Below are 25,979 nucleotides of genomic sequence, written 5' to 3'. Positions count from 1 at the left end.
ACAGCTTTAGCACAGCATTAGCTCAATACTCCAGACTTCTCTTGAATAATTGCTGGTGGGCACTTAACTCTTGAAAGCTGCTTTAGAAAATATCAATGGGAAAATAACAAGTCCTACAAGAAATGCCTTGCAGATAACAGTTACCAACCAAGCATAAAAAGGCTGCATTCCAAACCAGCTTGTGATATTGTTCTGGTCACCTACTTCTAACAAAGAATAATTCTCCAAGGTATTTCAGTTTTATAGAGATTTTGTTCTGCTCTCACCATAAACAGAACTAATGATGATAAAAAGGAGCACACTCAGCTAAGAGCAGCAATTGGGTGCAGAATTAACTTTGTCCTTTTTAATATTTAAATTTATATTCCTGCAGGGCCAGGAGTTTCCTATAAACTGATTCCAGATTAAGAGACATCTTATATTCACCTTCTCCAAAAAAGAAAATAATTCCTCTGCAGTTCATTTCTTAACTTAAAAAGCAAAAATAACTTAAAAAGCAGAGGAATTCTACAATCCATCCTCCACAAGTCTTCCTTGATACCCTGGCATTCACTGCTATCACTGGCATTGTGCTACTTCAGAGGAAATTAAGGGAATCAGAAAACTAAATATAAAGGCAGTTTTAGAAATACTGTGGTTCTCAAAGGAAACAAATTAAATTTCTATCAGCACAGACATATATAAAATACAAAAATACACAATAATATGAAATTATTATTTAAAAAAAAATCTTTCCCCCACAGACCAATTTTAAGACTTGCCTAGATTATGTTCTTCTGGTAATGTTATTGAGACTCTGGTTTCACTTCCAGTTCTATTTTCTTGGCAGTCACTCTACATTTAATTTCAAGTACTAGCTATCATGTAATGTAAATTCAGCTGTCTTTAAGAGCATGTTTTAATTTAGGCAGGTACTCATCTCTCTCTTTCTTAAAGAAAGTTAATTTTATTATCATTATATATTATGGATGACCATTAAGAGTGAGGTAGAAATGTGCAGCTTTTCCACAGGTATAAATACAGATACTTACAGCCTTTCAAGTTGTTTCAGGTCCTGAAAAGCTCCACGTTCTATCACACTGATCTGATTTTCTTCCAAGTGTCTGCAATTCCAGAAATACCAGTTAATTTTAACACAACAGAAAAGCATCCCCACTTCTCTTCAAATATTATCAAAATGCTTCTCACCTAAGCATCAATATCAGTTTTAATTGGAGATTATCAAAACAATCAGGGTGGAGGAGCACTGTTTCTCTTGGTCACTAACAGGAAATTGATTCCAAATTTTCCTCCTGACCTCCACATTTGGTAAATATTTTTGTTTCTAAACATCTGTAACCACATTTTGCTCAGCAAGGTGCTGGTCTGGAGGCTGGTGCTTACATCCCTGGGACATTATTCATCTTTCTAGGAGATTTGTGTGCCCTAAATTGAGATAACTGACTGAAAACTAAAAGTTTTCTCCTTTCCATCTATCCTTTCCATCTATTTTGAATGTGTGAGACTGGAGGAGTTTTTTCTGCTGTACAGGGCTATGAGTTTCCAGGTGACTTTGCTCCTAGTCCTTATTCTGATGTGTGCAAACACAATTATGGTACCTTTCTAGGAGCACTGGGACAGGCTGCAGATTTCTGTATTCCCACTGTGCCCCCCAGCAAACAGGGAGGGGAAAAAAGGAAAAATAGGGGTTTAGTAACAGAACTATGAAGAGATGATAAGAGAAACCAAAGAAAAGTTAAGAAAAATCTGAAGGATGCTTTATTCCAATGACATCTGTGGCAGACACCACACTACTCAAAATCTGATCAAATGAATTACACAAACCTGAAATGAACACAGGACAAAAGCACAAAAAAGCTCTAAAGATGGCAATTGTACATTTTGGCTATTCCTGAAGGCCTAAAAGACCGCAGCATGATTAAGCAATGTCTGACACTATGAAAACCCAACCAAACTGAAACAACTATTGGCATTAATATAGTATAGAACATGTATTTTAATAGACTCTCAAAATGGTATTGACAGCTGGGATGGGAGCCAAGGAAATCTAAACAGCTCCTCTGCTAGAGATGAGAGAAACACCACAAGAACAAAAAGTCTTCCCATAGATTTAAGGTGTTCCCTTAGTATTTGACAACTTGTTCATAAGTGTTAAGGTAGCAGGAGCAAATCTCACCTTTTCCTTAGCAGGACTTAAATAGTACTTTAATTTTCACTAAAGAACTATAACAGTTCTTTAGTTGCAGCTTTAGGGGTTTGTTTTAGAAGGTACTCAGAGGAAAACTATTCCTCGCTGACTCAGTAGTGCTGTTTGAGGTTCATGCAGAGAAAACAGGAATGACAAAGTCTGCAGCCGGATGTTCAAGGCCTATCTACAGGTATGGTTAGCTCTTGACAGATACTGAACTCATGAGACAGCACCAACTGAAATCTTTGTATTTATGACTATATACTAGACCAAAAAACTTCATCAGTTTCCTTGTGTTCAAGCTCTACAGCTATTCTTGATCAACTTCTGCTTAATACTATGCAAAATGCTGTTCATGGGACTGTACCTCACAGTGGCCAAAATCTGAAAGTCCCATTTGCTAATGTCTCCATAGAAGTGATTTCTACATGAGTGATTGCAAAGCAGACCACAATCTTTAGCACATGACTCATTCAAAGCCAGTAAGAAACAACTGAACAGCTCTGAAACTGCAGTCACTTTAGCATAGAACTAAAATTTACTGTTTCACATAGCACACTGTTCAGGTTGCCTGGTTTAAAACAATACCAACAACTGAATAATGTGCCAAAATTACTGGAGTCTGATCCCTGGAATTAAGGGAATTCTAAGCAATAGCACGCTAAAATAGTCTCATAAAAACCAGACAAGTTTTGTGTTGTACTCACAAGACACGAAGATTCTTCAGCCCCGTGAAGTCTGTCTTTGTGATTCTTGTGATGTTGTTTTTTTCTAGATCCCTGCAGAGGAAACAGAAGGCAGCATTCAGACACCATAACTGACACCCAAAATCCCATTAGCAGAAAGTATTTCCATCACTGGAGCACCCACCAGCTGCTCAAACTGTACAAACAAACATTAAAAGCATCAAGATCTCAAATAGCAAGTCATCAATCCTGATGCATTTTGCCTCCTCCTCTAAGTTGTTCTCACAGATTAAATTTCCCCTAAAAATGGGTTTCTCCCATTCTTAGTTCTAGTGTCAGTGCTCACTATATGCTTCTTTCCCCCTGAGATTACAATTCTGTAAGAGGCTGTGCATACCCAAGACCCAATTAATACAAAGCAGCTGAAAGAAGTGTACAAGGTCCCAAAATTATTATTCTAAAGCCAAGTGAGTCCAATCTGCTGCAGAAACTTTGGCCACACAGAGCCTGAAAAGAGGACAACAAAGTTCAGTGACTCCTTGTGTGCTCCTACCCAGCAGACTGGAACACCCACTGGTGCCACAGGACCTGGTTTGCCATTTTCCCCCCTCTAGACCTGCCTTTGCCAAGAACCCATGAAGTTCTGCCAGCTGAGCACGTCCTGTTACTTGGCTGTAGATATTTCATGGTTTTCAGTCCTATCCACACTGTTCTCCCTGACCTAGTGCTATCCAACAGGGACAAGACAAACAGCTGGTCTTCCTTTCTTCATCAAAAATATGGCATGTAGACACAAAATGTATAATATTTTTGGCATAACTTTTTAGAACATTTGACATCAGTCTTTCTATGAGTCTAACATACAAGCAAGACCTTAACTGGATTGGAGCAGTATGTAATGCACCAGAGCACAGAAGTAAGTGTTGAAGAATATTGGAATCTACTTCTAATGGTTATTGACAGACATCAAAATAATACTAATAAAATCCTTAAGTCATAAAATGGATTATAAACAGATTTCACAAACTATAGGCCTCAGTTCATGTCTCTTAGCACGAGACATTTCTATAATTCAAGAAACATTCTCCTGCCAGGAAAGTAAGGATAAAGATCAGGAAATGAGGGGGGAAAAGTCCCTATGTTTCAGTTCTATGAACAAGACAGCCTGTACCCCTACCTGACTTATCAGCTGTATTTTAAAAGGCTCACAGAAGAAAAGAAACCACCAAGGCTGTACAGGGCACTTTCACTGCCTGTACCAGCCATTCTCTTCCATTTGTCTTCATCCTCTCAACTGACTCACGCTTTTCCTTAAGAATACCTTTGAATCACTGCCTGCATCTTTCAGATTTTCCAGCCTAATTTTCTCTTCTGTTCTGAGTTCAGTTCTTCTACCCTGGTGCATCATTAACTACTCACTGGTGTGCCAGTGAGCTGATTGCAAGAATCACTGGAAAGAATTACGTCTGGAGTAAGCAGCGAGTAAATAGCTGGTGCTTGACTTGCACGTTGTTCCCCATCTGCTTTTCATGGCATTCCATCACAAGCTTTCCCTTTATCTCAGAGAAGCTCTAGCAAAACACAGCATTAAGCTGGTTGGAATCCCCCAAGGCAGAGAGGAGCCAGCCAAGGGACATGGAGCAACACGGTGTCCGTGGCCCTGTTTTTGTGTATTTTGGTAAGACTTGATCCCAGCACAGCTTTGCTTGGCTTCAGTGCACGCAGAACCATCACTCCTGCCATGCACACAGCAACCTCCCCACCACACCCAGTCTGAGACAGCAATCCCACACACGAGCACAATTCCCCAGGAACACTCAGCATTCATCCCCTGGGGAAATCTGCAGCTCTCTGTTCTGAAAGACTTCAGCATTCCTTGATCAGCACATATCTCGAGATCGCTTTTTCCTCTGCCCCTGCAGATTGGCACAGCCTGTCCCGTATACACAATATCAATCATCCTATTAATCACTTACAGAGTTTAGTGTCTAAGTGGAAGGTTTCCATTTCTGTTATTCCAATTACTTGCACCATGCCCTAACCTTAAGAGAAACATTCCTCATGAAGTTCACTCTGCTCAAGCCATAACTGCAGCCTCTGTCTGTTTTAAAAAACAGTGTTTACCTTCTGAACATTTGCTTTTTCCAGCGTGCTCTGCCTCAAGGCTTATCTGCCATTTGAAGAAAAACAGACTGAAACTGTGATGAACTATGTAAAATTTCCTCCTCCTGTTCACAGTAGGTCTAACACTGCTGCAGAGCAGCAGATTGCCACAGGTTACCCCATTAGTCAATTAAACTTTGTGACTCTGAAGTTACTGAACTAATGCAGACATTAGTGGTTTACAGCTGGTATTTGTGGGCAACATAATATTTTATGTTTCCTTTATAAAGTTTGGCAGCTGATTATGGGCTCACTAGTGGGTTTCAACTACAAAGAGCTAAACCTTAACATGTAATCTTGGTTGGCTTTCAAACACATCAGTGTTCAAAAAGACTCTTGGAACCAAACAGATTTCTTGGAAAAGAAATCATCTGGGTCTAAGATATGAAGAAAATAATACCATGCAGGCAAATTTATTTATATTTCACTTCAACACGTATCTATGTCCAGATGAAATAATTCTACATAATATTCTTATTATGCAGAATTCCTGAATTTTGGGTAGTATGAGAGGCCAAGAAGATCTTGAATCCTACTCAACACATCTCTCCCACAGCACCAGTTACTACTCTTGATTATTTCACATTCAAATAAGATAGTCTAATCAATTAAAAACATCTAAGAAATCTCCATTACGGAATACAAGTCTCTTCTGGAGTATCAGCAGCAAAGTTGATTATCACTCCATTAAAAAGAAATCAGAAATTACATCTATACCAGCTTTGGTAAAGCTCTTGACATTAGGTCTGCCTTGTCAATTTATTAATTTATTTTAGCATAATTTGTAGGATTAAGCATGCTAAGAACAGTGCAGCTACAGTGGTAGCTTTAAGAAAACAGACGTGGAAGGAATTATTTCAGTGAGAATAGAAACATGAATTGGACTAGAATGGTACAAGACATCATGAAAGTGAGTTCAGATGAGCTATTAAGGGAGCTTTACTCATAAACATGTCCTGCTATGTTCTAATAACAATTTAATTCAACACATATTTTGTAGATGCTGAAGACTGAGTCACACAACACACACACTTATTACAAACAGGGATGCTTGGAGCAACTGGAGCAAATCCTGCTTCATTGCAACAATTCCTCTGAATTGCTTCATCTTTCATTCTTCTCTAAAGACAATCAAGTGAATTCAAGACAGACTTTTCAATGTCTTAAAGCACCAGCATTCCCAGGAGTGCACAGATTTCCTCTGCTACATCACTTGAATTTCAGTTGATAATTACTCTGCTCAGCCACTCAACTCTTCCAAAACATCCGGACTGTCTCAGCCCCCACCCTCCTCCTTGGGCTGGCTGAAGTTCATGCCTGGAGAAGTCAATCCACTTGTCTCCTCACACTTTGTGCCTCTGCCTTCCAGGCTCTGCAGCCTTGGCAATCACAGCTGCTCATCCCGGACAGCCTGGAGCCTCCCTGCCCTCCCTGGGGCTGATCTGACACCCCAGCACCCCACAATGAGCAGAGCAGCTCTTACAGGAGAGCCAATAACAACAGCAATCAGATGCTGCAGTCTTGCACAATCTTCAGCTCAATAATTCAGAAGGTATAGATAAACAAAATACCTTATACAATGTTCAAATCCTCTTATGTACAAGGATGCAAAAATCCAAAGCAACACTACAAGATTGCAGCAAATTCCTATTGTAGTCAGAGGTTGTTCTGCTACCATCTGAACCCTCTCTCTATTGTAATATCCAAGATAATTGGATAATAAAGTTTGGGCCCTTATCATAGTTGTGAATCTTAAACACACCCAGGTCAATCCCTAACTTAATTCTTCAACATCTTCAAGACTATAGGTTTGGGGTCCTTTGATCAGCTGCTCATTTCACAGCTCTGGTTGCCCAGTTGTTCTTCTCCAGGCACAGAGAAGCCAAATTGAAGACTTTTCCTAAAGCACAAACCAGTTCTCTCTCCACAGCTCTGCAATGGTTTGGTTCTGCAGCCTCTGATACATGGGCACAAGCTCATGGGCACACAAAACACACTCATTCTGATGTTCTTTCTGCAAATCCTGTGATTGCTTTAAGACAAGGCTCTATTTTGTGCTTTTAAAAAAAAATTCTTTTCTTTTATATTTTTCTTATCTGAAAAACTGCCAGACTTCAGGCCCAATTCTGTTACCTTTTGGTCAGAAAATAAATTGCCTCAATTTAGTTCCCTTTCTAGAAGGAATACAGTTGTTGCACTTGGTTAAAGCCATTAATTATCAATAACTGCTCAAAACCAGTAAATTTGCCTCTATTTCAGAGAATTCTCAGGTGCTCATCTAGCAAACAGTGACATTCCTAACAACAAAACTGAAGATCCTTGATGCCCAGTAATTTCATGGCAGTAGCTGATTTTGCATTTCAGTGACAAGCATAAATCCTAGAGAGCCAATATTTTCAAATACATTTATTGTCTAATTAATATTATTTGTCTTTAACCCAAGACAACATTACAAAAAATGAAAACCCATGGAAAACAAAAATAATCTGCCATCTAAGGAGAAGGAACGCCAGACTTAATTGTAGTCCTTAGATATTTCTTCATTTACATCAACAAAGAATTCAATAAGAGCAGTAGGGAAACTGTATTTAAGGAAAAATGAACTGCCATACACTTCAAAAAACAGCTCTTACCCAAGTTAAACAGCTCCAGGATTCTTTCCTGTCCAGCTGCTTCCTAAGTAAGGTAAATATTCATTTCTAGGCACAGAACCTCAAACACAAAGTTGAGTTTCTGTTCCTGCTACGTTTTCAAAGTGGTTACCACACACCAGTTCAAAGTAGGGACAAACAAATCAGCCCAGAACCCAACACTGTGAAAGGAATCTTGAGTCAACCAACACCCCACAATCTACAGGGAAGATGAATTTCTCTTCACCTCATTTTTTTTGTATTTTCCAAGAAGGAATGCATAAAATTTGTGTGTCACAGAACAAAGTTAGGAACTAATAAAAACCTCTCTTGTTCTCCCTAAAAACAGGTCAGGATCCAACACACCATCTAGAATTCCCATCAAAACAAACCTCACCAGGGACACAACTCACGCAACTTCCAAATGTTCATGAAGAACAGAAGAAAAATAATTTCCCAAGAAACTTATAAGCACCTGTTTTGAAGTGACAGCACACATCCTTTGCTATGATTAATCTGTACCTCATTCCAAAGGGTTTATTTTAAATGGCAAATCCACATTGAAAACATGGGAGCCAAAACCCAAGTGATAATGAATTAATCCAGATTCCTGGATCTAAGGAGCTGCTGATGTTTTTCATTAGCCCAATTCCTCCAAGTACCTGAAGCAGCCCTCACTCCTGAGAAAAAAAGGCTTTTTCTGTGCCATTGCACTGCTAAAGGACTTGGTCAGCCCAAAGCATCCTGAGTGGCAGCTGAGTCATCCCCTGCAAGTTTTTCTGTGCTTTGTTTTCCCCTTACTCAGGTAACAGCACCTGAGCTGAACAAACCTGCATTTTCCACAGCAATGCATTTTCCACCCTTGACCTGGCTATCTCTTGCACTCCAGAAACTTAAAGCCATGAGGAAAACCTCCTTGATTTTTAGCACAGTTAAAAGCTGGAGGCAAAGCTGGAGGTTCAGTAAAGCCTCCCCCCTTTAGGAGTGCTTGGGTTCTTGGTTTGGGCTCATGCTAAAACCAGCACCAGGAAAGGGACAAAAATGCACTCCCATGTGTGAATGTACCCACAGAGCAGATTCTGGCTGCCCTTTCCAGTCCTCACACACCCAGTGTCTGTTTTATTATTTTAACCATTTTCCAGGATTTCTGCTGTGTAGCTAATTTTCTTTAATGGGTATGAACTGCCACCAGCCTCTTAACCTGAAATGACCATAATTCCCAACAGAAAGCACTTGGCAATTCTCTCTTTTGCCTTCAATCCAAGAACTTCAAAGTTCCTGTGATAAACTGCTCAATTATAACACTATCCTGAAGCCCTCTGGCAGCACAATCTGCATATCTTCACATTGAACATATTTTCATCTTCAGTTTTGCAATGCAGGAAATGAATTCCTGGGACTGGGTTTTATGAAATACACAAATCCCACTAGTTTCCAAATCACATGGGCAAGTAGGAACATCACTTCTAAGGAAGGACAAAAAACTTCAAAATCATATTCAGCTGAGGTAAGTCCATTTTTTAAAAAATAGTACATATCACATCTATAAGAGATAAAATGTACTATCATTGTTATATAATTACATATATAAATATTTACACAATATATATAATATATAAATATATACACAATATTTTATATATATACAATATATACAATATAAATATATATATTGTTGTTGTATATAAATATATATTATATATACACAATATTTTATATATACAATATAAACCATATAAATATATATATTGCTGTTGTTGTATAAGGACTTGTTATTTTTTTCTTATAATCAGCTGACTTTGCAAAGGAGCATGAGAATTTATTTTTATTTCTACTGAGCTCTAGAGAGACTGGCACTCTCTGAACCTTTCACATCATTTTGTTCAATAGAAGAAAAATATTGAAAGCCCTCCACCTGAGAGGGAATAAACCCATGCAACCAGTCCAGGTGGGGAAGGGCATGAGCAGGAAGATGCTTTGCAGCAAATCCTCCTGGAGCCCCACTGTGCCCCAAAACTCAAGCAGGGGCCCTTGGAGCAGCAAAGGGCACCTCAACCACAGACTGAGGGGTTGATTATTTGGAATAATCCACTGCTGTCTTGCCCTGTGGGTTTTTGACAGCCCATCTGCAATGCTGGGTCAGTGCAGGCTCTCAGGACAGGAATGAAACTCTCAAGAATCTGTCTGGTGATGTTTGAATAGAGGCTGAGACACCTGTGTTTATTAAATTAAATTAAAGAGAGGTTAAGGGGAGATCCTACTGCAAACCAGCAGCTTGGAGACCACAGATCCCCTTCCCTGATCTGCAGTAAGAACAAGGCAGAGGTGGAGAAGCATTAAGAGAGAAAAAAACAACCCCTGCCACAAGCACCAGTGCTTTCCAAATATTCTGCACAGTTTCAGCAACAAAAACTGCACAGATCCACACAGCAACACTAGGATCCAGCAATGTGGATATCTTATACAAGGGTAACAACCAACTCACTAGTCAACACTTCTGAATTTCTGCTGTAGTTGTTGGATACCATGTGTGCGACCCTGGATAGTTTCAGTCCTCAGGAAAATTTAAATAGCAATTAAACAGCCACACAATAGTTGGAGTGTGCAAACCCCATGCTGCAGTCCATCATAGTTTTGTAACACACCTACACAACAGCTTTTAATTCAAAAAAGGTTAGATGCTCTGTTCTGATTAGAGAAAACTTTCAGGTATGAGTCAGACTGTTTTCTTTCTGTCTGAACAATGAGAAAAAGGGACCTTGGAGGTTAAGTGCCCTAATTTAGTGAATAAGCTGTCCATTCTTAAACCCATTACAGCAGTGCCGGGTTAATAACACACATTAAACGTCCAAATGATCTGGAACTGCTTGCAGACAACACACTTCTGCCCTCATCCTTATAAAAATACAAAAAAAAAAAAAAAAAAACCTTGGCAAACTACAAATGTTAAGAAATATCCAGGAGAAAAAAAAACCCTTCACTTTTTGCAACTTGTGCAGTTGAATTCCAGGCTGAATTCCCCACAGCAGACTGCAGTGGAAGTCACACCAAGGCCCACAGAAAGCAGCATAATGGATTGAGTAATTCAAGCATTCTGCTTCTTCCAAGGAAATACATGTTTGTCTCAGCCTGCAGGAATTCCTGTCTAATAATCAGAGTGTACAGGTTTCATTACCCACATCAAGGAATGGTTATGCTGACAGAATAACGTTTAACAGTGCATTTTACCCTCCTGTGTCCTTCACCTCTGTCCCCAGAGTCTGAACTTGCTCTTGATGCGCTCCAGATCTGCTCTGGCAGCGTCACCTGTGCCTGATGAAAGTCAGGGACACTGCAGGAGCAATGAGAGGGGTGAGGCTGGGCTGGCACTTTGAGTGCCAGAGCACACCTGGGCTGAGGAGGGAGAGACATGGAGCCCCAGCACAGGAGGGAGAGGACAGACAGCACCCAGGGGTGCAGGAAAACTCTCTTTAATTTAATTCAACACTGCCCAAACCTCCAGTGATGGTCTAAGCAAAGTCAGAGCTCACCTGGAGCTCAAGCTGGCAAGGGTCACCAAGAAAAGCTCCCAGCAGTGCATCAGTGTGACCGTGTTCACAGGGGTCTCAGGATGAGGGAAGAGACATAGATCTGACTCCATGTTACAGAAGGCTTGATTTATTGTTTTATGATATATATTACATTTAAACTACACTAAAAGAATAGAAGGAAAAGTTTCATCTCAGAAGGCTAGCTAAGCTAAGAATAGAAAAAAAAAAGGAATTATAACAAAGGCAGCTGCCTCAGACTCTGTCCGAGCCAGCTGGCTGTGATTGGCCATTAATTAGAAACAACCACATGACACCAATCACAGATGCACCTGTTGCATTCCACAGCAGCAGATAACCATTGTTTACATTTTGTTCCTGAGGCCTCTCAGCTTCTCAGGAGGAAAAAATCTTAAGGAAAGCATTTTTCATAAAATGTGTCTGTGACACATCAGCTATAAAATAATTCATAGAATGACTGGGTTGGAAGAGACCTCCAAGATCATCAAGCCCAACCCATGCCCTAACACCTCAACTAAAGTAATAAAATAACCAACAAGATTTGATGGTTCAGGGACAGACTGAGGTGCTCAGAGCTCTCACCAGCACAGCCTCCCATGTTCTGGTGTCCAAGGGGAGAGGAACAGCCAAGAGGGGCAGAGGATCAGGTCAAACATCCCTTGAGAGCTCCTGACCAAGCCTGCAGGAACACAGGACACAGCTGCAGGGACAGAGATCAGGCTGATACAGCCCAGCCTTGCCCTGACACCTCCAACACAGGCAAATGTCACCCCTGCCTTGGAAAGGTTAAAAAGCACAAAATGGCAAAGGACAGGCTGCTCAGCAGCAGCCTCAGTTTGGTACTGGAAAAGTCACTGAAAATACTACAGGAGGCAATTTCTGCTTTTCAAGGCCCAAACAGACATTTTCTGTCTGAATTCCATGTTCTGGATGGAATGTTCTGAATTCTGTGTGAATTCCATGTTCTGCTTTGAGCAGAGCCTGAACCAGGAGACCTCATAAAGTCCCTTTCAACCTTAGTGATTCCATGATTCCACATTTTCTGCAAAGGAAAAGGTAAAACAAGTATTTGTTGTCTTTTGTTTCAGGGGAGTTCAGGGAATGGCAGAAAACTTTAAATATGAAGCATAAAAAATAGAAAATGCTTTAAAATATAGCTGCTACAGAAATATGGTTTAATATGAAGAAGGCAGGATGTGCACATCACAAAGAACAGCAAGTACAGTTCTGTGCCAGATTAGCTCAAGCATCATTTAATTCATACTAAAAATTAAACCCCAAGGTTAACAATTGCACACACAAAAAGTCACTTCTTTACTTCTTTTCAATTCTTGATCTTGCTTAGCCATTCCTACTTAACTCCTCCAACTTCTCCCATGTCCTTGTTACAGGGATTTCAGTGGCCAGCCCAGCTCAGGGCTGCTCCAAAGCTCAGGCAGAAATCAGACCAGGTCAAACATTCCCTGGGCCACATTTTCACTCAGTTACCACATGGACAACCTCATCAGGATATCAACAGAGATGTGCTTCAGTGTTTGACACTTCTGGACTCATCTGGGCAAAAAGCATCGCTGCAAAGTTCAGCAAAACACACTTTGCTTTAATTTTGTGTTTCATTTAAGTGTGGTGTGTGACTGAACAGATCACAGTGAATAAACTGCAGTGTCTGGGTGTTCTCCACTAATGCAGACAACCTGATATTTCAGACTTGCAATATTTCACACCTGCTCCTCACTGCTGTAAATACTTGATAATTTGGAAAGACATCCCACGAACAAACAAATTATTTTAGTGAAGCCTGGCATGAAAACCAAGCCTTGATTTCATCACCCTGCTCACTTTCAGACATGCACAGACTAGAAACCCTTCCCAGATCTTTTCCTGGAAAGGTAAGAGATCTCTGTTTATGTTTGGGGTTTTTCTTTTTGTTGCTGTTCAGGGCTTTGGGTTTTTTAATGTAAAAAGCATCCAGTTTCACCAAGTCTATTCATTCCTAGCACCAGCACACTGAGTGTAACATGTCTGCAGAGGCCACTGAGGAGCAGAGGAAGCCAAAATGCTGCAATAAAATGTGTAGGACAGTTTTAATATGTAAAATGAATTTTGAAGGAAGGGTTGTATTTACTTGATGTTAGCAAGCAGATGTTGCAACCAGTTTACAAGCAACTTTCTTCACTCTTGAGTGGATTCCCACCTTCCTTGTCCCCCATCCTCATCCCACTTTTGGTTTTTTGCATGATGCAGTAAAGCTGAATTGATTTCACAGTGTTTGCTAAATGAACACAAAACTCAAGTTTTCCTACAGCCTTTGCAGAGAAATCTGATGTTTCAAGTTACTGAAACTCCTTGTGCTTATAAAACCACTTTGTACAAACCCTGCTGCACACATGAGGGCTGTGGAAGAACCAGCTTGGAAATTATCTATTCTACAAAATGAAGTTAACATTAACTGGGATTAAGTGGGAAAAATCCATTTTCATCTTCTAAAAAACTTCATAAGCAATTAGCTAAAAAACTTTCCAGAGGGAAAAAATGAACATAAAACTAAACCAATGCCAAACAATCCCCCAAAAAATCCATAAAACCCTTCTGACTGCTCCTTATCTTCTGCTGCTTTTTCACATGTTATCTATTAAAACTCAAAGCTCCAAAGGATCATTGGGCTGTTTCCTACACTTTCACATTCTTATCTGAGAAATTTATATCCAGATGTGTGTTTTCATCTCTCTGAAGAGCCAGCCCTTCCCTTAGGGCCTTATTTCTCAGTATCTATTTCCACTTCTGGAAAACAAGCTCACTTTGCTCAAGAATTTCCCTTCCATCTTTTTTTTTTTTTTTACTTTTTTTTTTTTTCTGGTTTCCAGCAAACCTCCCTGCTGCATTTACCTAGGCACTTCAGAAATGCACAATTGCCTCACTGTGAGCTCTCTTGTGCCCAGCTGTGCTCTCCACACCCCACCTCCAACCAGCTCCACCACTTCAAGAGGATGAGGCTGATTTCTCACCACTCTACAACAATTTCACACGAGTTTGTGACCCAGAGGCTCCCACGTTGCTCAGGGATGCTGCAACCAGTGCTGCCCTCCCCAAAGAAAGATGTTTCATCCAGGTTTTGCCAAAATCAGCATTTCAAAAAAACCTCCCTAACATAATGCCTCCCCAGTCCAAACAAAACCATCACACAGACAAAAGACAAAACTGGAGGAAATCCATAATTTAAGTTCCCACTGAAGTCCAGGCAAAACGTGCTCCAGGACAAACAGGAAGGCACAAGACACAAACTGGACTCATCTTCTCCTTGCTGAAATTTCTCAGAGTCATATTTAAACAATACAACTGCTTTAATTAAACATTGCTGTCTCCATAGCTGTGGACAAGCAGTGCACACATTTGCAGGATTACTTTAATGGGCTGGATGTCCTCTGGTCACATCTGCTATGTGAACTTTTTATGCTACACACTCTGTCCTAACCCAGAGAGAATGGGAAAACTGCTGTTTGCTGTTTCCTTATTGGAAAAAATCATTAATGTAAAGTTTAATTTTATTCTTACATAGGGAATGGGTAACAGTGAAGGATTTCTTTGTTCTTTCACCTTGGATAAGACAGCACATCCCAAGGAACACAATTTAAAATTCTAAGGAAGACTCTTCCATTTTTGGACAAACCTTTTGTGATTTTTAAAGGAAAACTAGAGTTAGGAATTGGAAAATTTTGCATTTTGGGGCAAATTGTGTAAAAAATTTTTCCAAGTCAAGTCAATTTTTTTCTTTAGGGAGATCTCTTGTAACATATGACACTGCAACATATGACACTGGTGTTGCATTTAATGTTAACACCCAAAACCTTCTTAGGCAGACAGAAAACCAACTATTTCAACTTTAAAAGCTGCTAAAACATTTGAAGAAGTGCTCAATATTGCCTAGTGCACACCCAGAGAAAATGGCAGAGATGACAATTCAATAGGACAGGTTTGCTAAACTGCCTTAAAATATTTGGTTTTACTCTGAGCTGAGAAAGTGAGGAAGGCTCACAACTCATGGCATCCTTTGGAACTTTCAGGATTATTTATTGGGTACACCAGTAATAGCTCACAGTCTATTAACACTTGTATTCTGCACAAGTAATTATCACATTCTTACCTGCCACAGGAGAAAAAGAAAGAGATCAACAGAAAAAAAGCCCAAGGATTCAGGAATAGTCCCCTAAATATTTGCATGCACTTGCTTCTGCTATCAAAATGTTATCTTCCTAATAGTAAAATACTTGTCTTCTGACACATTTCACAAGAAAGTTGATTTCCACACTCTTCCCCTCCATTCTGTGCCTCTCTCCCCTCACCGTGAAATTGCCAACCTTGGCAGAATCCAGCTCTTGAAATAAAGTTTGGAGACACATTGAAAGCTGCATTTGATTGTGCTGTGATTTTGGAGATCAGAACCTCAGCTCCACTAATGTGAAATTTATCACCATTTCTGTTGTCATGCCTAAAAGTGCCCTCACAACAGCTCGAGATCCCTTCACATTGAGCACTGTGCAAACAAAGATTTCCCAAGGGATTTCCTGCAAAGAAAAAAGAGCAAAGGGAAGAGACAGCACTGGTGAGTACAGCAGGCACTGCCCTCCATCCAACACAGCCTAACTTGCACTCTGGGATTTTAACTGATGGAATTAAAATTACAGGAAATTTTTAGCTTTGTAAAACAAACTGTTGGCTTTGGGGCTTTTTTTGGGTTGGTTTTTTGTTGATATTTTCGGGTTTTTTGGGGGGTTTCTTTGGTTTTGGGTATTTTTTTTGGTTGGTTTTTTTGTTTGTTTGGGGTTTTCATTGTTGTTTTGGGGGGGGGTTTTGTTTGGTTTTTTGGTGGTTTTTTGTTGTTGTTTTTGCTGTTTTGTTGTTTTTTTTTTTTTTTTTTTTTAAAGGACTGTTCCTATCAAGAAACAGCATCAGAATGGAAGGAAAAAAAGGATAAATCTATCAGAAATGGAGCTCAGCACCATCCTCCCTGCATTTTCTACAGGCATGTTGACAGGCTGTTAAAAATGGGTTTCTGATCCCCAAATCTTTGACCAACAGAGCAGCCTGTCCTCCCCTCCCAAGGAGCCCTGGCTGACACAGAATCACCAATCTGTGTCTCTGCAGAATCCAAGGTGCTGAGAAAACACCCTGAGAAACTGCAGGCAGCTCCTGTGTGCTGTGCTGTGGGGGACTGCAGGGATGCAGAGACAGCACAATGTCACCACTGTGCCCCCACACCACAGAACAGGGGTAATTCATTCCTAAACACAACAATTAATTCCCAAATACAACATTAATTCCAATTAATTCCCAAATAAAACATTAATTCAAATTAATTCCCAAATCCAGCACTGCTGCCGCAAACCACACTGACCAGGGCAGCCAGTGAGGCACCACCAGGGACAAAAATCTATAAATTATATATATATTATAATATATATAATCTGCTATACATTTTTGTGTCCCAAAATCCCCAGTGCTGCTGCACTCCAACAGCATTTACAGATGTTTGAGAGCTGTATCAGTACCCTGGCACTAATTCCACCAGGCTGATCCCTCTGCAGGCAGCTGGAGCAGGAATAAAGGCAGGCACAGCATCCCACAGGAGTCTCCTGAGGAGTCCCTGTGACAGAAAGTTAAGAATCATTTCTGCAGCTGTTGAGGAAAACAGGTAAAAATGAACTGATGGGAACACCAATTCTATAATTAATTTAGAAGCAAATTTCAGATAGATTTGAAGGCTGATCAATGGAAATTCAAGACAAGATCAGCTTTAAAACTGAGCTTTCTGCCTCATTTTAACCACACTCATCTTTCCTGTAAATGCTCCTTCAGCAGTGACAGAAAAGGAGACTTAAACCAATGGCTACAGTCTCATTTCTACCTGAGAGACAAAATTAGGGACTTAGAAGAAGTAGATCACAAATAGAAAGGTAAAAAATCTAATTAAAAGCTCCAGAAATCTATCAATCATAAGATTAAAATCATATATTGCAGCCATCAAACAGATGGTGTAAAAGCAAAATACAAAAATTTATTCTGACAGAGACAACTGACAGACCAGATTCAGTTTCAGGGGGAAAAAAAAAGCTGAAAATAACTGGCAGAGGTAAGAATCAGCCTCTTAAATTCCTTTTTCTGTGGAGATGGCCTTCAACTCAATCTCAGATTTATTGAGTACAGAGCACAGACCTGCTGCCCTATCTCTGATGTGTTTAATGCCATTAGACAAACTGTCAGGTGCTCACAAGGCATTTGCTAAGGGGGAAGAAGCAGTTCTTGCTATTGACAAGATCCATTCAAGATCTTAAATGATGATATGCCTGACTAGAAAACACTGAAAACAGACTTGGAAATAAAGCATTACAGATCTCTGGAGAAAAGACTTGAAAAATACTGAAAACAGAGCCTGGGCCATATTGCAACCCAAACATGACTGGAACCCAGCCTTTTCTTACCCTAAATATAACTTACACAACAAACAAAAAAGTAAAATTGATATTGCTTTGATATTGGCAAATTGTTGGAGAACATAAGAGAGACGGGAGCCACCAGAGCAGCGCTAGATCAAAATCCACACTGTGTCATGATAAAGCAATGAGAATAAAGAGTCAGTGAGAACTTCTGGAAGCTTCCTGTGACTCCAGAGCAGAAAGGAGCCAAGGACAGGAGGCACATTTCCACCAGCCTGACCCTCAGACCTCACAAGAGGACAGGGAATCAAACTATTATAAACTAGTATTAAACTATGCATAAAACTATTATAACATTTTCTGAACACCGCTGCTCCAGCTACACCCCTGTAACAGGACGGACAGACAGACAATCCCCTGAAGGAACCTCTACCCCATATCCCTTGCAGTCAGCCATCCTCCATCATGTTGCCAGCATCATTCTTCTCAGAAAAGCTTTGCCCCTTGAGGTTCACTTAGGATTTGCTCCCCAAACTTATCTTCATTCCTCACCTGAAGTTAGGAACTTCTGTGTCTCCTCCTCCATGTTTTGCCCTGCAGGATGGACAATAAGCCCAAAAGGAAAAGAGAAATCCCTTTAGAGAGCTGTGGGATCTCAAGATGTGTGAGGGGATTCATTCCTACAGGTGCTCCACACTGTGGGAAATCCAGCAACACAACCTTTATCAAGGGTTTTGGGAAAACGAAGCTTCAAGTCATTTGGGGTGTGAGCTCCTGGGAAGGAACACATCCTGGTTGCACAAACTCACTTCTTTACATGCAATCACTGAAATTTTTCACTGAATACCCTCATTAGAGCCAAGTCCTTTCCCCCTATTATCATTATCCCCAAACATCTTGCAAGATTTCTGTGAAAAAATCATTTTTCTCTCTCTATGGAGGTTGAGGAGTAGCCTAAATACTCTTGAAAACACAAGACAACAAATATACAACAAATACAGTCAATGTCCATGCAGGACAAGCTACTTTTGCTTTCAACGTGCCTGGAAATGTTTGTACCTGGCAGTGACATGGCAAAAGATGACAGGTAGTTCTCACTGTAAAGGTCAAATGACAGTGTAAAACACAAGGAGTTTAATACAACTGCAGTGCCAATAAAGGATTATCAGGATTTACTTTTTTTATTGGCCTCACATCCCTACAGGTAAGCTGCACCTTCATTTTTGGCCACATGCTTCCCCCAACCCATACAGTGCACAAATTCCAGGGGTATAAAAAAAAAAAAATCATCATCTGGATTTCAGGACTTCCAAAAAGACAACAGCTGCCCTTCAGAGGGGCAATTTTCCTTTGGCCTAATTCCTTTGCATGAATCAATACTCAGCTGCAAAAGTAAGAATATGAATAAAAGTAAATAGTCTCAGAGAAGCTCATTAAAAGGTCCTGCAGGAAGTAGCCAGGTCTCTTTCATCTCAAAATCTAATCCAAATTTGTGCAAATAAATACAGGCAACATGACAATGGCCACTGCTTGCTTCTGCAGCTACCAATTTACAGCAGCTAATTCCATCCTCCTTCCTGCTCCCATCACTTCAAAACCATGTCACAGATTTAATAGCAGCAGACTGATCCTACCCAGGTCTCTGCCATTCAAGCACTGCTAGTCACAGTTACATTAAGAAAGGGATTTTTCCCCATAAAATCACAGAATTCAGTGGGGTTTTCCCAGGATCAGTCCCTCCAAGAGCAAATTTTCCAAGTTAAAGCCATGTACATCCACTTGCTGACACATGACCTAAGGAAAAAATATCTGAAAAATGCTCCATGCAAGGTTTTGGAGACAATTACTACAAACAAATGAGTGGTAATCCCCAGTGGGAAGAACTCTAGAAAAGCAGAATGTCAGTGTAAGTGTCACATAATTATATTTGCATGTGTTTAACATCTCCTTTTGCAGGGATATGGAAGCATTCAAGACAGGAGCTTAGATTTAATTTGGAGACAGAATTGAGGAAGTTGAAGACTTATTACAAGCCAGTGCAGCTTCAGCAGCCCCATGCACCTAGGCCAAAACCACCATAATAATATATTTGTGTAACAGAAACCCCAGACCACATGAAAACTCAGGAGTAAGCAGATGACTAAGCTTCTAAATTGCACCTAAATGTGGACACACTCAATTTAGCTGCTCAGACAAAGCACAGAACAGATTAGTCCTGCAAGCTTTATCAATTTAGCAAGGTAAAGAATCCTTCAAATGAAAGGCAAAACAAAGCAATGACTAACACAGGAGAGCCATCAATTAAACAAGAGCCTAAGCCACCAAACAAACTCATCAGGAACTCAAACATGGTTAAATTCCCCAAATAAGCTTTTATACATATGTAATGTGCTGCTAGCAGACAGGGAGATAACCAGGCATGAATGGGAGCAAATTCACAAAGGCTCAAGCTTCACATTCAAGCAGGAGGCAGACACTGACCCAGAAGATTCTGAGCACTTCCTCAGAATCACTGGTTCCCTTCAGAGCTGAAAAACTCAACTCAGCTGTCAGGCTTTGATCTGCTCACTACATTTAGGCATCATCTCAAATTAAGATGATGCCTATCAGCATTACGAAGTGCTATAAAGAGCTACATGTATGATATTGTACATATATAGAAAGCATTCCAATGAAGGAAATTATGTAAATAATCACATCTGAGAAGTGAAGCACCACTAATGAAACTCTGATCATGGGAGTTTGATGGAGCAATCCTAAGGAACATTTCAGAAAGGTAAAATATTTGGAATTCTCATGGATATCCTTAAATTTTGTTCCTTTATTAGGTCAAAATGTCTCATCAGTTGCCCAGCTCAAATATAAGAATTGCTGTGCCCACTCCAGAATTTACCTAATGAATTACCAGCTTCTCTCCAAAACACAAAAATTCCGTCAACTTCTATTTTTGGTGAGGTGCTGAGCTGCTCACAAGTGTGGAAGGGATCAGTAAATACCAACAACAACCCCGAGGGCAGCTCTGCCATCCTGCTCAAGGACCCCTGTAGAGCATCACACTCTGCAATATGAGGAAATATTGTAAATATGGAATATGATGCCTATCCTGAGCATCCCTTCTCCAGAAAAAGCATAATTGGAAGTTGCTCCTGTAAGTGACAAGCATTTGCTTCACCATTTATTTTCTCCAGATTGAGTAATTTCACTGTGCAGCAGGACAGTTTTCACCTCTTTTTAGCTCTTCATGAGAGGTGAACCAAAGCTTCCATCTCAACCACACAATTAGAAGACTTTCATAAAATGTAATCACAAGGTAAAAACTGCAGCACAAACCTAACACTACTTGCTATATTTGCAAAGTTACTATTAGAGATCAGTCTGCATAAAAGTTAAAAATAGAAGTATAGGATTGCTTTATAACTCTGTTTCTGTGATCAGTGTTAATCTGTGGATTTCCTTCAAGGTAGAAATCACAGCTATAAACCTACAAACCTTCAAAGTGTTCAGGGAAAAAAAAGAAATCAAGCATGCAGCTCATTCCTCATGAAAAATCAGTAATCAAAGCTAGTTCATTTAGCAGAACTGCTCAATAAAAAATTCTTTTCCCCCTAAAGATATTTCCCATTGTTTCCTTAATGTCATATTTTCAGTTTTCCTGGGTTTCATATTAACACAAATTTGAATAATATTTAACTTGGCTCCATTAGCCCAAACAATCTGTAACATTTCTCCAAACATAACTCTACAAGCTCGGTGGCAAAATATTTTAAGTGCTGCCATTAGATCTTTTACTAATTAAAGCAAAAAGTTTCCAACTTGAACAGGTATGTGGAATTTTTAGCTCATGAGAATGCAGAGAGAAATAAATGCCTTTCCAGAGCACAACAGTTTAAAAAGGAACTTCGTGTGTGGCCACCAAGAAACTTGTTAAAATTATTTTCCCAACATATAAACATTTCTCCAAGATTAAAAATATTTTTGTGATTTCAGATATGATCAATTTGGTCTTATTTACATGCTAAACATACAAGTAAGAAGATTACACATCAACCCACTGTTATGTCATAAATAGTTACAGGTTGCTGGGGAGCACAGGGCAGAATGAGATACTCTGATATATCCTGTGGCTGACTGACGTTTCACCTATGAGCAGAATTTACATTCAGTCTTTTTCTCTCTACTGCTTACATCAGAAAGCCCAAGTTGGTGCAATTAGTAGGAATCTAGATTTGAAGAAACTGATACAAGCTTTAAAACAGTTGTAATGAAGATGCTGGTGAACGCCACAAAAGCAGTGAGAGGCTCACAATGGACTGACAGAAATGAAAACTGAAAACAGTATTTAAAATACAGATTAAAGTGTTACCACATGACCTTCTGTATCCTATTTCCACAAGGTTTCAGCCACTAAGTGATCCAACAATACACTATTTATATATGTAAAGAAACCCCAAACAAACCATCCAACACAGCTACATTTCACATTTATCAGTGGTGGTATCTCTGAGGTTAAATGTTCAAACTGAATATTGTGAAATCGCTACTATTGTTCTTTTCGCAGCCATTAATCTAAAATATAAATCTGTAAATAACACCAAAAAGAACAAGACCAAGACAATGATTATGCTCTCTTTCATTCTTTTTAACACTTAGCCTGCCAAGGCCAAGAGCCTTCTTCTTCTGGCTCAGCTTCCTGCAGCAGGCAAGGGAAGTGAACCTCACAGAGATGTTCATTCTCACAAATGAAACCCAGCGACAACATGAATCCAGCCCCCCTGAAACTCCAGCTACAACAAATTACCATTTATGAAATGGTTCTCAGGTGGCCAACTAACCTTGTGCTTGTGAATCACTTTAACCTGCAATTTAAAAGATTAATTCCAGCCTTTAACTCTTTAAGCCATTCACACGCCTCACCAGCAAAGCACACACACCACCCGTGTTATCACACATTCTTGGCATGCTCCCCTGGTTCTGCCTTGTTGTGGGGTTTGTTGTTCCAGATTTGGGGTTTTTTTGGCTCTGAAATGCCAGCTTGCTACCCACCAATTTTAGAGCACACAGTTTCAGGCACAGAATTCAGCTTTCTCTAGCATTGACATCTGAAAGCTATTGCTCACACAGCTGAGGTTAAAGGAGAGCTGATATGGCCACAAAACATTAAAGGTTGTAGAATAGTGTAGTAAGAAAGCTGCACATTGCTATCATTTAAGAGCTCTCAGCACTATAAAATGCATTTAGAAACAGCCAAGCATTCTATAAAATTTCATTCTGGGACAGAACTTAGCCTTTAGGAGTGCTCTTTGCACACAAACTTTGTTTGCTTAGTAACCTCATCCCCCTTTCTTCCTCGGAGGAAAAGCTGCCTGAGAATTTGAAGTTTCCCCAAGTCTATGACCCAGAAGGAAATAAAACAGGAAGTCAGGCCATACAATCTACAGCATTTGCTTACAAGTTCAAAAACATTTGAAGTCAGGGCTAACCCACAGGAGGCACAGCCGAGTGCGCTCTCCTGGGGTCACCCCGGAGCAGAGCGCTGCGGAGCCCGGCCGGGGCTCCATTAACATCTCCCGGGACACGGAGCCTTAACATCCCTCCTTGAACGTGTTTCTTTAACCTTATCCACATAGACATGTCCCTTTAACACCCCTCTCCCTGGACACATTCCTTTAACATTCCCCGCTGGAATGAACGTCTCCCTCTAACATGCCCTCCCAGACGTGTCCCTTAAACACCCCTCCCTGGTTAACATTCCCCCCCATAGACATGTCCCTTCAACATTCCCCTCTGGATGTGTCCCTTTAACATTCTGCCCCCACCATAGACACGTCCCTTTAACATTCCCCCCTGGAATGAACGTATCCTTTAACATTCGCCCCCGGACGTGTCCCTCTAACACCCCTCCCTGGACCTGTCCCTCTGACATTCCCCCCCACAGATATGTCCCTTTAACACCCCTCTCCCTGGACATGTGCCCTTAATATTCCCCCCTGGAATAAACGTGTGTGTCCCTTTAACATTGCTCCCTGGACCTGTCCCTCTGACATTCCCCCACTGGACATGTCCCTTTAACATTCCCCCCTGGAATGAACGTGTCCCTTTAACACTCCCCCCTAGACCTGTCCCTCTAACATTAATGAATGTGTCCCTTTAAAATTCCCTCCAAGAAGGTCCCCTTTAACATCCCCCCCATAGACATGTCCCTCTAACATCCCCCCATAGACATGTCCCTTTAACATCCCTCCCTGGATATGTCCCTTTAACATTCCCCCCTGGATGTGTCCCTCTGACACCTCCCCTGCAATGAATGTGTCCCTCTAATATTTCCCCCTAGACCTGTCCCTCTAGCATCCCCCTCCCTGGACATGTCCCTCTAGCATCCCCCCCGTAGACATATCCCTCTAACACCCCTCCGTGGACATGTCTCTCTAACATCCCCCCCATAGACATATCCCTCTAACACCCCTCCGTGGACCTGTCCCTCTAACATTCCCCCATAGACATATCCCTCTAACACCCCTCCGTGGACATGTCTCTCTAACATTCCCCCCATAGACATATCCCTCTAACACCCCTCCCTAGCTGTGTCCCTCTAACATTTTCCCCCCCCGGCCGTGTCCCTATCTCGCACCGGGCACTCCGAGCTGTGCCATCTGCTATGCATTAAGGCACGTCAGAGACGCCGTCCCCTGCACCGAGCGAGTGCCAGAACTCTATCAGAGAACTCAACTTTGCTTTCAGCTTTCTCCCTAGGAACTCACTGAGCGAGTAAAAAAAAAAACAGTCAGCTAAAAAACTCCCGAGAACTTGCAATACGGGGGATTTGCTGCGAGCACATTCATTATTCTCCGTGCTCCCCACAGCGTTACGTTGCTATCATAAACCCTGAGGCAGATTAAAAATTGAATACCCCGCTTCCCCGCAGCAGTTTAAAATAGAAATTAGAGGCTGTTTAATGTGACTTCTCCGTTTGAATTAGTTTATGGAAGCAGCCGCTTTGCCATGATGATGAAATCACCATGCTGAGAAAGTAAGGAGAAACCGCTACCAGCCGCCAGGTGAAAACATCCAGGTTTCTAATTGCATATTAAACCGGTGTTTGCACTGACAGCGATTACAGCCGGGAGCACTCCAGGTACAGCTCCGAACTCCATTTCAATCAAGTCACTGCACAACCCGATCAGGCGGCAGCTGAAAGTTCCCGAGAAACTCTGGAACCCATCGTCTGTACAAAGGCACAGCGGCAGGAGCGCTGCGAGTCCCGAAAAGCTCCTCCCCTTTCCTCCTGAAAACATTAATCCGTGCTGGATTGCTGAAACTCCTGTTACCGAGCGCTCTGCACTGATAGGCAGGTGTTGGGAAACTCGTCCCAGGTGTTGCTACAAGCGCTCGAGAAGCCCTTAGCGGTTTTACTTACAGTCTCTCCGCGTTCCTGGGAATGTCCCTCGGCACAGTTTTGAGTCCCAGTCCATGACAATCCACGTTGGAAGCGATACACGTACACTTATGCGGGCATCCTCCAACAGGCATCCAACTCGCGGAGCTCCAAAAGCTCAGGATGGTTCCAAGGCACAGAAACGCACTTCTCCCACCAGACAACATGGTGCTCGATGGCTTCGGTGGGTATAAAAAGTGAGCGAGAGCAGCCGGCCCTTAAAGATGAAATGCCTCTAAGAAAAAAGGGAAAAGAAAACAAGAGGCTCTTAGTACAGCCCAAGGGAACCCACCACGGCCATCATCGCCGGAGCACCAGCAAAGCTTCAAAGGCTCCCGAGAAGGTCACGTTAGGTGGAAGAAGGTGGGGAATTGCCTTTCGGGCTCAGGTTTCTTTCTGTTATCTACGAACGGTACCAGAAGGCAGATAGTTTAACAGAGCTCGAGCCAGATGCGTCCTCAGATGAAAGAGAAGCCGGGAGCGGAGGCAAACACACACAAAACATCCATCAGGAGCGGCGGCAACCTCCAAAACAGCCTCCTCCGCTCTGCACCGCCCCACCTGGGCCGGGCAGGTAACCCGCGGAGGGCACGGCCGGGGCTTCGCAGCGACCCCTCCGCCGCGGGCCCGCCCCCGCCGCGGGCAGTGCCGGGGCCGTGCCGAGCTGTGCTGTAGCTGTGCTGAGCCGTGCCGAGCCGAGCCGTGCCGGAGCAGCGCTGCCGCCGCTGCCGAGCGCGGAGCGGGGATGGAGCGGGGCGCGCCCCCCCCGCCGCGCCATTGGCCGCCGCGCCTGACGTCACCGCCCGCCCGGCCCGGGCCCGCCGCCCGCGAGTTCGGGACCCGCGGGGGCCGGGACAGGACCGGGACAGGGACCGGGACAGGGACCGGGACAGCGCGGAGC

General features: G+C 41.7%; 1 protein-coding gene across 2 annotated transcripts in view; it reads right to left on the bottom strand.

Moving 5' to 3' along the window:
* SLIT3 (slit guidance ligand 3) overlaps nucleotides 1-25,550 on the bottom strand; it is a 487,770-nt gene extending 462,220 nt beyond the window's left edge. The window contains exons 1-4 of one of the 2 annotated variants that reach the window (XM_059483464.1): nucleotides 25,495-25,550; nucleotides 25,061-25,313; nucleotides 2,896-2,967; nucleotides 1,032-1,103 (exon numbers count right to left, since the gene is read on the bottom strand). In XM_059483464.1, coding sequence (XP_059339447.1) covers nucleotides 1,032-1,103; nucleotides 2,896-2,967; nucleotides 25,061-25,245 — 329 coding nt within the window. In that variant the 5' untranslated portion in view covers nucleotides 25,246-25,313; nucleotides 25,495-25,550. Of the gene's footprint in view, nucleotides 1-1,031; nucleotides 1,104-2,895; nucleotides 2,968-25,060; nucleotides 25,468-25,494 lie in introns of those variants that run through there. The other variant, XM_059483463.1, reaches the window with a different exon arrangement.
* Between the last annotated feature and the right edge of the window lie 429 nt (nucleotides 25,551-25,979).

This window comes from Ammospiza nelsoni, chromosome 16 (genome assembly GCF_027579445.1).
Source record: "Ammospiza nelsoni isolate bAmmNel1 chromosome 16, bAmmNel1.pri, whole genome shotgun sequence".
NCBI classification, from domain to species: Eukaryota; Metazoa; Chordata; class Aves; order Passeriformes; family Passerellidae; genus Ammospiza; species Ammospiza nelsoni.
The sequence above is the reverse complement of the archived record's forward strand: the minus strand, read 5'-3'. Positions and strand labels throughout refer to the sequence as shown.